The following is a 17,125-nucleotide window of genomic DNA, read 5'->3' as shown; positions in this document are numbered from 1 at the left end:
CTTCAGATCCAATTTTTTTTATTTTGACAAGGGTAACAGGAAAAAATGGACCTGAAAATTTGTTGTGTAATTTCTACTGAGCATACCGATACCCCACATGAGGGAGAAAACCACTGTTTGGATGCACGGCACGGCTCGGAAGGGAAGGAGTGTTGTTTGACTTTTTGAATGCAAAATTTGATGGAACAATTGGAGGACGCAATGTCGCGTTTGGAGAGCCTCTGACGTGCCTAAACAGTGAAAAAAACCCACAAATGACACCACTTTGGAAAATAGACCCTTCAGGGAACGGATCTAAATGAGTGGTGAGCACACTGAACCCTCAAGGTGCTTCACAGAAGTTAATAGCATTGAGCCGTAAAAATCAAATTTTCCCCACTAATATGTTTTCAGCACAAAATATTGCATTTTAATAAGGGTAACAGGAGAAATTGCACCATACAATTTGTTGTGCAATTTCTCCTGGGTACACCGATACCCCATATGAGGGAGAAAACCACTGTTTGGGCGCACATCAGTGTCATTTGACTTTTTGAATGTAAAATTTCCTGGAATCATTAGCGGACGTCATGTCCTATTTGGAGGGCCCCCTGATGTGTCTGAACAGTGGAAACCCTCCACAAGTGGCCCAATTTTGGAAAAAAGATCCCTCAAGGAATGTATTTAGATGCATGGTAAGCATCTTGAACCCATAGGTGCTTCACAGAAGTTTATAACATTTGGCTGTGAAAATAATAAAATCACATTTTCCTCACAAAAATGTTGTTTTAGCCCCAAGTTTTTAGTTTTTCTAAGGACCAGTAGGAAATTTTTTACAGCAAACTGAGGTCCATTTTTCCTGAGTGAGCCAATACACTACATGTAATCGGAAATAATTTTCATAGAGACTTGCTGATCATGCACTGCGCATGATCAGCATGTTTCCTAGCTCTGGTGATCTGGCTGTCGTCATGACGACACTCAGTCTCCAATCCAAAGGCAGAGGGGCAGTCAGCCTTCTGCCAGCAACCGGGATGCTGCGATCGTGTTCAATCGGAGCATTTCAGGGGTCTGTGACTGCTCGTGGCACTTAGTGCCTGGTGTCAGCGGTCAGAATCAGCTGACACCCGGCGGTGATCGTCCGCAAACCACCCATGTGCGTAATAATCCGTCTGTGGTCAAAAAGGCCCAGGTCACATGGATGGATTATTACATCTGATGTCAGAAAGGGATGAAAGGGATTAAAGACAACCCTCTACGTTCAGCAGCTCTCGCTTAGAGTATCTGGAACTTGCAAGGACTAAGAACCACAAGGTTCGAAAAGCATCTGACCACATAATTCTTCCCACATTGGGGGTTGTGATAAGCTGGTTGGATTATTAATTCTAAAGACTTTTTCAATAAAATAAAAAGGGTTTATGGGACTGTTTGAGCTGGATTACCTACTTGATCGATCTGGAAATTGTAGTCCACTGAGCAACACAGACTAGAGTTTCTGCTAGAAGGTTCTGGAACAAACACTTACATCACAGATACACAGAATCTGTGACTTCTCTGCATTTAGTGGTTACTACTCACCTGGGCTGTTATCTGTAGGAATCTCCTCTTTACACCACTGATCAACCCTCACATATGTCTCTATAGTATTAATATCGGTCAGATCATCACTCTGAAACAAATATTGGAAAAGTCACAGACAGATGGAGGAGTCACAGCTATGATCATCTCTAATCCTGCCATCTCCACCGTTCTCATTACACAAGTATAAAACATATAATACTGGTGGCTAAAATAAGATTGAACACAAGACCTTCACAGCCATCTACACATCATGGGGAGATCTCATGACACCTTCTATCTACCTGATGATCCTGAGGAACATTGAGATCGTCTTGCTCACAGTCCTGTGGAATAAGAGGACGGGGACATCTCTCGGGTGTTGTCCTCTTACTGGATAGAACTAGAGAAAACACATACAGGAACTGAATTAATTCTTTACATACAGATAATTATAGGCCGCGTGTATTTAGTCCTGTATATTACCTGGTGATGTGAGGGGTTGGGGAACCTTCATCATGATGTCCTTGTACAGATCTTTGTGTTCTTCTAAATACTCCCATTCCTCCATGGAGAAATAAACAGCGACATCCTGATACCTTACAGGAACCTGAAATATACAATGACACCGTCATCCCCCGATCCCTTCATAGCGTTACTGTATAATGTCCCAGCATTCCCAGCAGTGTCACCTCTCCAGTCAGCAGCTCAATCATCTTGCAGGTGAGTTCTAGGATCTTCTGGTAATTGATGTCCTCTTGTATCTGAGGGTGAGGTGGAGGCCCCGTGATTGGGCTCAGGGTTCTTCCCCATCCCTCAGACACAGGGTCCTGACCGCGCTCACTAGAGGTCTTCTTCACTACTGTGTAATCCTGGTTTTGCAGAGACACATTAATAAATATCACTACAGACATTTCCAGAGTCCTCACCTCTCCAGTTCTGTCCATCTGTTATTCCCATAGATATGAATGATGTAATGTGACATCATCAGAATCTCTCACCTCTCCAGTAAGCCGGAAGAGGATCTCTAGGGTGAGGTGTAATATCCTCTCCGCCTTCTTGTCCCTGTCCATATCCTTACTTAGCGGGTCACGAAAATTATCTTATATAAAAGATCTTCACTGAGAGGATCAGATATTGTAGGGACCTGAAAGGGAAGAAGATGAACCAATATAAATTCATAAAATTCCTGTGTAGTAATACAATAACTGAAGATAATAAGGGAAACAGATGAAGAGATTTATTATTTTACAATATTTAGTTTTTTCTTTACATCTACTACTAAATCATGTACATTTTAGACCACACACACAACAAGCAGTTTCTTCCTTGGAGTCGGCAGCTGAATACGTTTCGCATAGACTCATCTTCCATAACGCTAATTCTCGTCTCATTTACCGACACTGGAATCGGCATTAGCAATACTGCAGGAGATATTCATTACACGTGACAGGAGAAATAACTACTTCATGATGAGGATGACATCTTCATCTTCTGCTACAGCTCTAGAAACATATTTGGCCGGAGTCAGTCACTGATTCCATCACCGCGGGCCGTCTACATGAATGTTTCCTATCTTCGTCGGAATGTAATCTGGGCAGCATTGTGGCTCAGTGGTTAGCACTGCAGCCTTGCCATGCTTGGGTCCTGGGTTCAAATCCCACCAAAGACAACATCTGCAAGGAATTTGTATGTTCTCCCCACATTCCAAAGACATACTGATAGGCTATTTAGATTGTGAGCCTCAATGCGGACTGCGATGCTAATATATGTAAAGTGCTGCGGAATATGATAGCTCTATATAAGCAAAGCATAATAAATAATGAATAATATCATGTTAGATCTCATGTTTGATTCATACACAGAATTTTGAGGCATTTACACACGTGGTCAAACATTTTGGTACCCCTCGTTTAATGACAGAAAAACCCACAATAGTCACAGTAATAAGATGAATCTGACAAAAGTAATAATAACTAAAAAAATCTATGAAAATGAACAAATGAAAGTCAGACAATGCTTTTCAACCATGCTTCCACAGAATTTAACAAAAAATAAAACTCCTGAAATAGGCCTGGACAGAAATTATGGTACCCTTAACTTAATATTTTGTTGCACAACCTTTTGAGGCAATCACTACAATCACACGATTCCTGTAACTGTCAATGAGACTTCTGCACCTCTTGACAGGTATTTTGGCCCACTACTCAAGAGCAAAGTGCTCCAGTTGTGTCGTGTTTGAAGGTTGCCTTTTCCAGACAGCATGTTTCAGCTCTTTACAAAGATGCTCAATAGGATTTAGGTCAGGGCTCACAGAAAGCCACTTCATAGTCCAATGTGTTCCTTTTAGTCATTCTTGGGTGTTTTAGTTGTGTGATTTCGGTTATTATCCTGTTGCAAGACCCATGACTGAGACCAAGCTTTCTGACACTGGGCAGCACATTTCTCTCTAGAATCCCTTGATAGTCTTGAGATTTCATTGTACCCTGCACAGATTCTAAACACCCTGTGCCAGATGCAGCAAGCAGCCACAGAACAAAACAGAGCCTCCTCCATGTTTCACAGTAGGGACAGTGTTCTTTTCTTGATGTACCTTACCAAAAAGTTAAATTTTTGTGTTATTGGTCTATAGGTCATTCTCTCAGAAGCTTTGTGGCTTGTCAGCATGTAGTTTGGCAGATTCCAGTCTGGCTTTTTTATGATTCAACATGGTCCATGTTGACTGTGATACACACCATGTCACCAAACAGCACAGTGAGTATCTGTAGTCCTATATGCATAAAAAAGACCAAAATAGTCTCAGCACTGAAGGGGTTACTGCTCCCTGCCCAATAATGGGAAATCTCCAGCACCTACCTCCACCTGCAGAGCAGCACACCACATATATGGCTGTTCTGTGCGCACAGGACCTGTGGTGAGGTCACAGGAGGGGAGGAGTCAGGGGTCACATGATCAGGGCCTCAGTGTATGCAGGACTCTGCTGCTGTGCTGGTTGTCATGGTGCTGGATGAGGGGAAGTTTATGTGTGGGGTCAGGAGGGGTTTACAGTGTGGATGTAGCAGAGCCGTGTGTGTACGAGGTGTACGGAGCAGAGCCGCGTTTGTACGGAGTGGAGCCGCGTGTGTGTACGAGGTGTACGGAGCGGAGCCGCGTGTGTACGAGGTGTTCGGAGCGGAGCCGCGTGTGTACGGAACGGAGCTGCGTGTGTACGAGGTGTACGGAGCGGAGCCGTGTGTGCACGAGGTGTACGGAACGGAGCCGCGTGTGTACGGAACGGAGCTGCGTGTGTACGAGGTGTACGGAGCGGAGCCGTGTGTGCACGAGGTGTACGGAACGGAGCCGTGTGTGTACGGAGTGTAGCGCGCATGTACAAGCGGAGCGGAGCTGCATGTGTATGCAGGACTCTGCTGTGCTGGTTGTCATGGTGCTGGATGAGGGGAAGTTTATGTGTGGGGTCAGGAGGGGTTTACAGTGTGGATGTAGCAGAGCCGTGTGTGTATGAGGTGTACGGAGTGGAGCCTCGTGTGTACGAGGTGTACAGAGTGGAGCAGTGTGTGAACGAGGTGTACGGACCGGAGCCGTGTGTGTACGAGGTGTACGGAGTGGAGCGCCCGTGTACAAGCTGAGCGGAACGGAGCCGCATGTGTATGATATGTATGCAAAGCAGCCATATGTGTACTATGTGAACGGAGCTGAGCCATGTGTGTACACAGAGTAACCACATGTCCCCACATCACAGCCACAGCCCTAGTTAACCCCTTCACCCCGAGCCTGTTTTCATGTTCCTGACCAGACCAATTCTACAATTCTGACCAGTGTCACTTTATGAGGTTATGGCTCTGGAACGCTTCAATGGATCCCACTGATTCTGAGATTATTCTCTCGATATATATTGTACTTCATGTTAGGCCCCTTTCACACATCAGTTTTTTGCCATCAGTCACAATCCGTTGGCTCGTCAGATCCGTCGTAAATTGTGAAAAACTGATGTGACAGATCTGTTTTTTTGCTGGATCCGACTAGCGGATCCAGCAAAAAAACGGATCCGTCGCATCAGTTTTTCATCCGTTTCTGCCGTTTTTTTATCCGTTTTTTACGTCAGATTACGATGGATCCATTTGTAAAAAACGCTCATGGAAGGCTCCCAAACGTTATTGGCTACTGAAAACCTATATATACAGAGTTTCTACAGCCCATCTTTGACAGGATGTAGAACAAGTGGAAGGCGTGATGGCAAACATTCTGAAGATTTATGTGGATTTCACTTTTGAGGTGAATCGTTTGAAAGCGATTGTTCTGGAGAAGGAGCGAGAAAGACAGCGCATCATGCGCCGGCGTCGTTTTTGGATCTACCTAATTACTGCACAGAGAATGACGCATGGGGTGTAATCAACATTATACATGGAGATCGACCAAACGAGGCAAGTCTTCATTGTTCAACCACCACAAGCCCTTTGTATACGAGACCAATGCCAAAACCCCATAACCTCCCTCTCCAACATCAGTGAAGGGGGGCTTAATTGTCTCCTCTCCAAATCACACCTCACCACCTGTGCGCTCGACCCCATCCCATCCCACCTCCTCCCCAACCTCACCACCACTCTTACCCCATCCCTAACCCACCTCTTCAACCTATCACTAACTTCTGGCACCTTCCCTTCTGCTTTCAAACGTCACAATCATGGCTATCCTTAAAAAGCCAACCGTCAATCCAACAGCTATGTCCAGCTATCGTCCAATATCGCTGCTCCCATTCGCTTCCAAACTCCTGGAGCAGCACGTCCACGTTGAACTTTCCTCCCACCTCTCTTCTAACTTGCTCTTTGACAATCTGGTTTCCGCCCCCATCACTCAACTGAGACAGCCTTGACCAAAATTACTAATGACCTACTTACAGCTAAAGCTATCGGACAATACTCTGTACTCCTCCTTCTAGACCTGTCCTCTGCTTTCTACACAGTTGACCATTGCCTCCTACTACAGATCCTCTCCTCCCTTGGCATCAAAGACCACGCCCTATCCTGGATCTCCTCATACCTTTCCAACCGCACATTCAGCGTCTCCCACTCCCACACTACCTCCTCATCCCACCCTCTCTCTGTTGGACTTCCCCAAGGCTCTGTCCTAGGATCCCTACTCTTCTCAAACTATACACTTGGCCTGGGACAACTCAAAGTCTCATGGATTCCAGTACCACCTTTATGCTGATGACATTCAGATCAACCTTTCTGGCACAGACGTCACCTCTCTGCTGTCCAGAATCCCAGAGTGTCTATCAGCCATATCCTCCTTCTTCTCCTCTCGCTTTATCAAACTCATTGTGGACAAATTTGAACTCATCATCTTTCCTCCATCCCATAGATCTTCCTTACCTAACCTATCTATCACAATTAACGACATCACGCTTTCCCCTGTACCAGAAGTCCGCTGCCTCGGAGTAACCCTTGACTCTGCCCTGTCCTTCAAACTGCACATCCAAGCTCTTTCCACCTCCTGTCACCTCCAGCTCAAAAATATCTCCAGAATCCGTTCTTTTCTCAACCATCAATCTACTAAAATGCTTGTGCATGCCCTCATCATCTCCCGCCTTGACTACTGCAATGTCCTTTTCTGTGGCCTCCCTGCTAACACCCTTGCACCTCTCCAGTCCATCCTCAACTCTGCTGCCCGACTAATTTATCTCTCTCCTCGCTACTCCTCCGCTTCCCCCTCTGCAAATCTCTTCACTGGCTCCCATTCCTTCAGCATATCCAGTTCAAATTACTAATACTAACCTACAAAGCCATCCATAACCTGTCTCCTCCATATACAGTACAGTCCAAAAGTTTGGACAAACCTTCTCATTTAAATATTTTTCTGTATTTTCATGACTATGAAAATTGCACATTCACACTGAAGGCATCAAAACTAAGAATTAACACATGTGGAATTATATACTTAACAAAAAAGTGTGAAACAGCTGAAAATATGTCTTATATTCTAGGTTCTTCAAAGTAGCCACCTTTTGCTTTGATGACTGCTTTGCACACTCTTGGCATTCTCTTGGTAAAGTCATACTGCTGGAGGGCAAGGCTCCAGCGTAGCAACCTTCCGTTGGTTCCACACATGGTGTTGTCAGGACTATGAACATTTTTTATTACCTTTTGTGCATTACTGCCCTTTTCCAAGATGGCGTCTTTGGTCTCATGTGCACTGTGTCTTCCTGCTATAAAACTCCACCCCAGCCTTCAGTCTGTGCTAGAGTATTCTGCCTTGCATCCAGCTCCTGACCCTGGTGGCTCCCTGGCTATATACCTGCTCCTGTGAACCTGTATGGTGATCCTGCTACTCTGCTCTGTGTTCCTGCTGCATTCACCAGTTTCTAGTAATCCTCCTTCATCTGCTGCGTGTGTTTACTTCCATCTGCATTTGTTGGACATGTAAGCTGTTTCTGCTCTACAAAGACCTGAGACTATTACCCAGGCCTCCCTGGTTGAGCTAAGATATTATTTGAACTGGCTTACAAGCATAGCTATCTGTGTTTTGGACTACACAAGGACTTATTCGTGTCAAGTATCCTCAAGAATAATTATGCTTCATAGACTTTCTGCGCGATTGCATTTTCCTCTGAAGTTCCCTATAGACTGCTAAGATGCGTTTAATATTTACTCGAAGTGTTGTGGACTTGAGTTTTTCTCTGCACCTATTTGAATCACCGTGTTATAATATAGACTTTACCACTTATAAGACTGTGTCCTGTAGTTGTCTTATTCCACGCAAAGAATCTCCTGAGTTATCCCCTATAATTATTACAGGTGTGTAGCCAGCGCAGAGGGTTATGGTCGGTCACCACAGTGAAGGTGCAACCGTACAAGTAGGACTGCAAGCGTTCCAGGGCCCAGACTATGGCCAGGCACTCCTTCTCGACGGTGGAATAGGTCACTTCCCTCAGCAGAAGCTTCCGGCTCAGGTACAACAAGGGGTGCTCTTGGTTACCCGAGTCGACCTGGCTGAGGACAGCACCAAGACCGGTCGACTGCTTTCAACACAGGAGCGTGGCACAGTGCCATTTTCAACATCTGGAAGACCCCCTCACAGCCGTCAGTCCACTCGACTATGTGGGGTGGCCTTTTCCTGGTGAGATCCATCAAGGGGTTTGCCAGGCTACTATAGTGCTGTAAGAGGCGCCCATAATACCCTGCCATGCACAGGATGGACATCACCTGTTTCTTGGTCCTGGGGGTGGGCCAGGACACGATCGCGTCCACTTTCCCAGGCTCTGGCCTTACGGAGCCTCCGCCTACCCGCTGCCCCAGGTAGTGGACCTCACTCATGCCCATCTGGCACTTTCCCGGCTTGATGGTCAGACCGGCTCAGTGAATTCGCCTGAGCACTTCAAGATGCTGCAGGTGTTCACCCCAGGAGGAACTGAAGATAACAATGTCATCCAGGTACGCCACCGCGTACTTCTCCAGTCCCTGAAGCAGGTGGTTGACCATCCGCTGGAAAGTGGCAGGGGCATTCTTCATGCTGAAGAGCATGACAGTGGACTTGTACAGTCCGAAGGGTGTGATAAAGGCGGACTTCTCCTGTGCCTCGGGGCTCAGGGGAATCTGCCAGTATCCTCGACTCAGATCCATTATGGTCAGATATTCTGTGCCAGCTAACCTCTCAAGCAGCTCCTAGATGTGCGGCATTGGGTGCACGACAGAGGCTGTGATGGCGTTGAGCCCCCTGTAGTCCACGCAGAACCAGGTGGTCCGATCCTACTTTGGCACGAGAACTACAGGTGAGGCCCATGCGCTCTTTGACCATTGAATCACCCCCAGCTGTATCTCATCGATCTCCTGGCGCATAACCTGCTGCACCTCGTCGGAGATCCGATAGGGTGTTCGCCGTAGTAGGGCATGATTTCCAGTGTCCACCTCATGAATCGCAAACTCAGTCCTTCCAGGTCGGTTGGAGAACATGGCCCAGAAGGGTTCCAGCTTGGTACGCAACTGCAACTGCTGGGGTTTGGTTAGGGAGGCGCTTACCTCCACGTCCTCAATGGACCCACCGGCCTTGGTTTGGGTCAGCATGTCCAGGAGGGGGTCTTCCTCCCCGTCTTCAGGCAGGCTGCAAACCGGTAGGACGTAAGGTTCACGTTCGTGATGAGCCTTCATCATGTTGACGTGAAAGGCCTTTCGCCTACCCCGAGCGTAGTCAAGCGTGACCACGTAGGTGACTGAGTTCAGCTGTTGGTTGATGACGTACGGGCCTTCCCAGGCTGCCTGAAGCTGATCTTTTGGTATACGGACCACCACCCACACCTTTTGACCCACCTGATAGGTCAACTCCCAGGCATTCTGTTCGTACCAGTGCTTCTGGTCAGCCTGAGTCTGCGTCATGTTGTCATGCACCAACTGTGCCAAGGTCTGCATTTTATCACGGAAGCGCATGACATACTCCACTAAAGACACCAGAAGGGTTCGGCTCCTCTTCTCAGGATTCCCTTACCAACCCAAGTTGTACCAGGACTCACCTGCCGTAGAGGAGCTCGAAGGGGGAGAACCCCTTCGACGCCTGCAGAACCTCTCGGTAAGCAAATAGCAGGTGTGGGAGGTACCTCCCCTATTCGCATCCTTGGGTCTCAACCAGCATGCGAAGCATCCGTTTAAGGGTAGCATTAAAGTGCTCACACAAGCTATTGGTCTGTGGGTGATACGCACTCGATACGAGATGCTTCACCTGCATCCTCTTACAGAGAGCCTCCATTAGGTGAGACATGAATTGGGTCCCTTGATCGGGAAGTATCTCCCTGGGAAATCCTACCCGTGAAAAGATAGCCAACAGTGCATCTGCCACCTTATCTGACCTGGTTGAGGAGAGAGCCACTGCCTCTGGGTACCGGGTAGCATAGTAAGGATGTATTGCTTTCCAGAGCTGCTGGGGATGGCCAGTGGGCCCACAATGTCCGCTGCGATCCTCTGGAAAGGCTCCTCTATCACTGGCAGAGATAAGGGGAGCCTTAAGAGCAGACCCCGCCTTCCCCACTCTTTGGCAGGTGATACCGGAGCGGCAGTAGTTAGTCACATCTGTCCCCATCTTGGGCCAATAGAAGTGTTGAGACAGCCGGACCTTAGTTTTGCTGATCCCCAAGTGTCCAGCATGTGGGATCTCATGGGTAATCCGCAACAACTCACCCCTGAATTGCTAAGGGACAACCAGCTGTCTTTCCCTCAACCAATCCTTTTGCGATTTTCCGGGTACTGTCTCCCGGTACAACCTCCCTCGTTCCCAGAACACCCTCTCCTTATCAGACACGGAGGTGGGCGTCTCGGTGAGGTGTCTCAAATTCTCTAGGCTAACATCGGAGTGCAGAGCGGCCTGGAACTCCTGGCTAGGGGCACGGGAACCCCCTGAGACCTGCTCTGGGTCCATCTCTGGTTCAGTCACCCCTGTGACTGAGGAGGGTCCAGAAGGCAGAATGTTACCTGCATTCTGGGCACTCTGCGGGTGACAGCAGCTACGTAGGCTGTCTCCCTGGGAACTACCAAAGACCCATCAGCCGGCGCTGCTATGGGTACTACCTCCTCATCCACTCCCAACATTCCAGGAGCAGAGCTACTTATGGGGCAGTTACCTTCCTCTGTGGCACTGGTCAGTTGCACGGCATCACCTTCCTCACGGTTCCCATGCATCTCGCCATTTCCCTGAGCACCATCGCTTGCTTCTGTTAGTGGTTCCTCAGCCATCCCACCCTGCAGAGTGACGTGGCTGAGCACTCCTGCACCTGTGAACACATCATTCCTAGAAAACAAATGGTTATCAGGTGACACATGCACATGTTCATCATTAGCATTATTACCCTAGGCATTTTCAGAAAAATCATTATCAAGTACATCATTACCCAGTAAAGCATTGTCAGGTAACACATGCAATTTCCCATTGCTATCATCAGCATTCGATCGGGGAGGGGAGTCCGGGACATAGTATGTAACCATCCTCCCCAAATCAGTCCCCAATAAAACATCAGAGGGCAAGTTATCGGACAGCCCCACTTTCGTCACCCCGCTCCTGGCACCCCAATCTATATACACCAGGGCCTTTGGCAGGGGATAGCGGATGACCCCAATCCCGGTGACAGTCAGGGTTTTCCCTGGAATGATCTCTTCAGGGGCCATCAGTTTGGGTCGGATGAGGGTTTGTTCAGCCCCTGTGTCCTTGAGGCCTGTAGCGACATGGCCCCCCACGGTGATATGCTGCACGTTGTTACACGCCCTGCCAACCACCCCACCCACCAAAAAAACTGCTGCATTAGGCCCTGCGGCCTTGGCTCGGGGGTTCTTCTGCTTCTCTGTATAATTGGCCCTGATATGACCAGTCCGTTTGCAAGAGAAAAATGGCGAAGATTGGTGGTAGGTCTGGTGCTGTTGGCAACGAGGACAGGGCCTCTGTTGTGTTGGCTGGCAGGGGTACTGGCGTTGGTTGCAGGCTTTCCCCCTCTTCAGCTGGTGGTGACTGGCTTCCGCACTTCTGAATTACGGTTGGCCTCATAGGCATCAGCAATCTGCGCTGCATTAGTCACATCCTTGGGCTCTCTGTCCATCACGAACTGTTGCAGCTCAGCTGGGCAGAGATGTAGAAATTGGTCTTTGATCATCAGGTCTCCCAGCTGCTCACTGACAGTTCTTGGATCCACTGGTAAAAGTTGGTCCTGAGTCCATGCACCACATCGCCGTAGGTGTCGTGTGGACCACGTTTCCGGAACTTTCTACGGTAAACCTCAGGTGTGAGTTGGTACTTGGTTATCAGGGCCTACTTGATGGCCTCATAGTAGTCATCTTGGTCTGGCGGGAGAGAAGCAAACGCCTCCAGAGCTTTGCCTTTTAGCCCTGGGGTCAGGTATCGGGCCCATTGGTTCGCAGGCAGCTGGTAGTGTCTGCAGGCTTTCTCAAAGGCCCACAGAATAATGTCCAAGTCACCGTCATTTTCCATCACAGGAAAGTGCTCTGGCCGGAGTTCAGGGGTCTGAGCGCTGTTGGGCTCGCCGCTGGACTGGGACGACCCCTGCACTTGTAGTCGGGCTAACTGCAGCTGGTCCTCCTGCTCCGCTTGCCGCTCGGCTTGGGTCTCCTGCCGGGCTCTCTCCGCCTCCAGCTCAGCTTGGGCTTCCTGCCGGTATTGCTGAATCAGCTGCAGACATCCATCACGGTCATCAGCGATGAGTTGTTCCAAGGCCGCCAGCAGGTGGGGGGCCAATTCGCCCTGGTTGCTAGTAGGGCCGGCAGTCAGTGGTGGGACCTCTGCTGCAGCCCTATTTTCGCTTGGGCCAGCTTCTGCGTCTGCTGGGCTCTGGGCGATTTCCTGTTGCACCAGAGCGGAGACCAGTTGATTTTTGCCCGTGGCGTCAATCTGCATCAACCCGCAGAAGGCAATATGAGTGTCCTTGTTATGCTGCTTATACCAGCCTTCTCCTCTTGCGGCCATCATTGCCAAATAAAAGATAGGATAGAAAAACAAGGAGAAGGGTAGGGGTAATCGCAAGTACACACGGTATGTCTCAGGACTAGTAAACACAGCTTGTTCTCCAAACTTATATGCGCAGAGTCCTTTGCAAGATCTGTGCAAGTTTTTAGTGAGAGGAATGATTGCTCAAACCAGATCACTAATGCTCTATTATCCCACCGCTCTGCCACCAATATTTCACGGTTCACACAGTGCTGCCAACACTATGTCACGGATCCCAGCAATATGTCACGAATCCCGGGGAGGATATCTTTATCATCCCTACTACCCACACCAATTTGTCTCGAACCGGGGTTGTTTGATTGCCCCTGGTTCCTTCAGAAGGGGATTTATCTATATCCCACTTCCGAGTTCCGGTTTGGAACTTGCAGCTCTCTGGTGCCCCCTTACCCTCAGGTCAGAGTAGGTACTGCGCCTGGAGTAATTAGTAGCCAGAAAGGCTGCCTGCTATGTACTGGCTATTGGGCTCACTGCAGGGAGGGCGTTGAACTACTCCCACTCAGACGGGAACAATAATTAACAAAGCTGCAATCGCTAGAAAGCTTCCCAATCGCACAGAACAAAGTATGCTGCCACCAGCTCCGATTTTCACCAAAGATTAACGGGTCCGGAGCCAACCCCAAATCAGTAGCGTAATTCACCTCAGAGGACACACAGTTCGTTATAGAGCAGAGAGAGACCAGCTAGCAATTATATATTTTATTCCATAAAAAATTAGGCAGTGTTTACAAAGTATTAAAAAGATATTATAAAGGAGACAATTCGTATGTACATTGCAGCTACAAATTAAAAAAAAGTGGATTAAAACAGAAATGAACACTCACATATTGCTTAGATCACTCCAGGCTAACCAAGCTGGGGGGAGGAGCCAGACGTCACAATGCATTGAGGGTCTTTGTTGCAGCACAGTCCCAGGCAAGAATGAAGGCTGGGCTGAGTGCAGTAACTTATACGTCTGGGCTTGTGACATCACTAAAGGCGCTGGTTTACCTGCAACCTCTCCTAGCTGCCAGGGTGCACATTTTGGTAAGAAAACTTATAATAATCATAACTGGGCTTGAGATTCTAGCAGAATCACGGCACACATATCACTCATCTTATATTGAAATTGGCTTTCTAATGATTCCAAACTAGCTATGCCATTCTGTTCATGAGAAATCAGTTTCTCGGGTTCTTTTGGTGCTAGAATTTAGCAAAAAGTGCTGTAGCGAAGCATGTTCCATATATTTATCTGTCATATTTCTATCATACACTGGCGTCGCATTATGGCTCCTTTAATATCTCCCCCCCACATACAGCAAGCACATGGGTTTAGACAACAGATTCGTACATACATTCCTGGCTTTGAGGAGGAGGGGGATCAGAGTCCCACACTGGAGTTTCAAGTTACATAGTGTCTCTGCCATAGGGCTTTGTGTCTATACCAGCGAATGCAGTGGGGGTGGAAGGGAAGGGGGGTTTGAAGCTGCAGCATGTGTCTAGAACCATGGTCACATGTGCAAAAATTCCTCAGACCATGGTATTTTACATTATCCTGTCAACCAGCCTCTCAGGTTGATATTATAATTGCTTGTTTTTGATTGGACCATGGCCACTCCACCAATGAATACATTATTTCCTCTGAAATTCTCTGTGTAAGTTTCTCACAGATAGATAGTGTCAGGCTGTAATTGACATCTCCCTTCAAAAGAGCCGAAGGTGTGAAACGTTTCACCTTCCTGGTTCTTAGCAAGACCCCCTGGTGAGATTGCAGACAGTAGACTGTTTTCTCAGGATAACATATGCTGTGAGCCCTGTGAGACCTGCAGTCTCAGGACAGATGTTAGATTACTGCTAGTCACACATATATACCTATACATATTTCACTACAGCGCTTCTTCCTTCTCCTGACGAGTAACCTAACATTAGCATCATCACATTCAATAGACATTGTGCAACAAATTGTGGGGGCCAGTTTCACCTACTAACCCTTGTAACAAATTTGACAAATTTGCAGCTAATACAAAAATAATTTTACTACTAAAATGTTAGATTTCCATGTCCCATTGTTATGTAATTCTGAGGCAACTGTGGGATCAAAATATACACTATAACCCTAACTGAATTCCTTAAGCAGTACATTTTCCAATATAAGGTGTGTGCAGGGGCGGATTATAATGGGGTCAATTTGGGCGGTAGCCCAGGGCCCAGTGGTGTGGGGGGGCCCTGGGCTACCGCTCAGATTGCCCGCCGCCATCAGGGCATTACTGCCCTGACTGGCGTATGGGCCCGGCGGGCAGAGGGGGCCCGCATCGGGCCCTGTCTCATCTGCTCACCGGGCCCCTACCGGCGCTGCGGCAGTTAAATGCTATTAATGTGTGGGCTCGCGCCCGCATGTCAATACTTATGAGCCTCCAGCCAATCGGGGGCAGGATGCTGGACACACTGGGGGCAGGATGCTGGGCACACTGGGGGCAATATGCCAGACACACTGGGCGCGGTATGCCGGACACACTGGGGGCAGGATGCTGGACACACTGAGGGCAGGATGCTGGATACACTGGGGGCAGGATGCTGGACACACTGGGGGCAGGATGCTGGACTAATTGGGGGCAGGATGCTGGACACATTGGGGGCAGGATGCTGGACACATTGGGGGCAGGATGCTGGACACATTGGGGGCAGGATGCTGGACACATTGGGGGCAGAGATGCTGGACACATTGGGGGCAGAGATGCTGGACACACTGGGGGCAGAGATGCTGGACACACTGGGGGCAGAGATGCTGGACACTGGGGGCAGAGATGCTGGACACTGGGGGCAGAGAAGCTGGACACTGGGGGCAGATATGCTGGACACTGGGAGCAGAGATGCTGGACACTGGGGGCAGAGATGCTGGACACTGGGGGCACAGATGCTGGACACACTGGGGGCAGTGTTATGATCCTAATGGCAGAGGATCTCAGGAGTACCAGCTAAGTCTGCAAACACAAAAAACCAGCTCATAGGGAAGTGGTAACTTGGCTGACCGTATACCTGATCCTAGCACAAACAACTAGCAGTAGCCGGGGAACGTACCTACGTTGGTTCTAGACGTCTCTCACCAGCCGGAGAACTAACTAACCCTTTCAGAGAAAATAAGACCTCTCTTGCCTCAAGAGAAAAGACCCCAAAGTTATAATACAAGCCCCCAACAAATAATAACGGTGAGGTAAGAAGAAATGACAAACGTAAGAATGAGCTAGATTTAGCAAAGAGAGGCCCACTGACTAATAGCAGAAAATAGAAAGATGACTTATACGGTCAGCAAAAAACCCTACAAAATATCCACGCTGAATATCCAAGAACCCCCGCACCGACTAACGGTGTGGGGGGAGAATAACAGCCCCCCTAGAGCTTCCAGCAAAATCAGGAATCACATTTTAAACAAAGCTGGAACAAAATAAGGGAAATTCAAATGCACAAAAATAAGAAAGCAGGACTTAGCTTATCTTGCAAAATCAGGAGACCAGGAGACAGGAGAAAACAGACTAGGTCTGATAACAACGAATCCAGGCACAATACAGAGTATCCAGGAAGTTTATATAGGCACACCCAGGCCAAACGAACCAGGTGAGTGCCAACCTGGGGAAAGACACTCCAAGTGCCATACCGCTAATGACCACAAGAGGGAGCCAAGAAATAAAGTTCACAACAGGGCAGGACCTGAGACAGATGGGGCGGGATTGGAGACATGAGCAGAATGTAGATACAGGGCAGAATGAAAGACATGGGGCAGTGTTGTGTATCCGCTTTTGGGCTCCCCTGGTGGTTGCTGGTGGTACTGATGACTTGTGTGTGCTTTGCGGTCTCAGTTCACCTGCTCCCATCAGTGTTTGGGAGTTTCCTATTTAGCCTTGCTCTCCAGTCATTTCCTTGCCGGTCATCATTGTAACCAGAGCCTTCGGTTGCATGTTCCTGCTACTAGTCTGCTGATCAGCTAAGTGGACTTTTGTCCTTTTGTTTTTGTATCTTTGTCCAGTTTGCAGTTTTGTTATTCTCTGTAGCTGGAAGCTCTTGTGGGCTGAAATTGCCACTCCTGTGTCATGAGTTGACACAGGAGTCTTAAAGTAATTTCAGG

The 17,125-nt window shown here is 48.2% G+C and overlaps 1 protein-coding gene across 1 annotated transcript in view; it reads right to left on the bottom strand.

Annotated features, from left to right (window-relative positions):
- LOC143768198 (uncharacterized) overlaps positions 1-17,125 on the bottom strand; it is a 71,925-nt gene that overhangs the window by 13,278 nt on the left and 41,522 nt on the right. The window contains 6 exon segments of the mRNA XM_077256889.1: positions 1,558-1,648; positions 1,842-1,939; positions 2,023-2,146; positions 2,229-2,402; positions 2,630-2,683; positions 8,366-8,554. Of these exon segments, the coding sequence (XP_077113004.1) occupies positions 1,558-1,648; positions 1,842-1,939; positions 2,023-2,146; positions 2,229-2,402; positions 2,630-2,683; positions 8,366-8,554 (730 nt within the window).

This window comes from Ranitomeya variabilis, chromosome 4 (assembly GCF_051348905.1).
Source record: "Ranitomeya variabilis isolate aRanVar5 chromosome 4, aRanVar5.hap1, whole genome shotgun sequence".
Lineage (NCBI taxonomy): Eukaryota > Metazoa > Chordata > Amphibia > Anura > Dendrobatidae > Ranitomeya > Ranitomeya variabilis.
The sequence above is the reverse complement of the archived record's forward strand: the minus strand, read 5'-3'. Positions and strand labels throughout refer to the sequence as shown.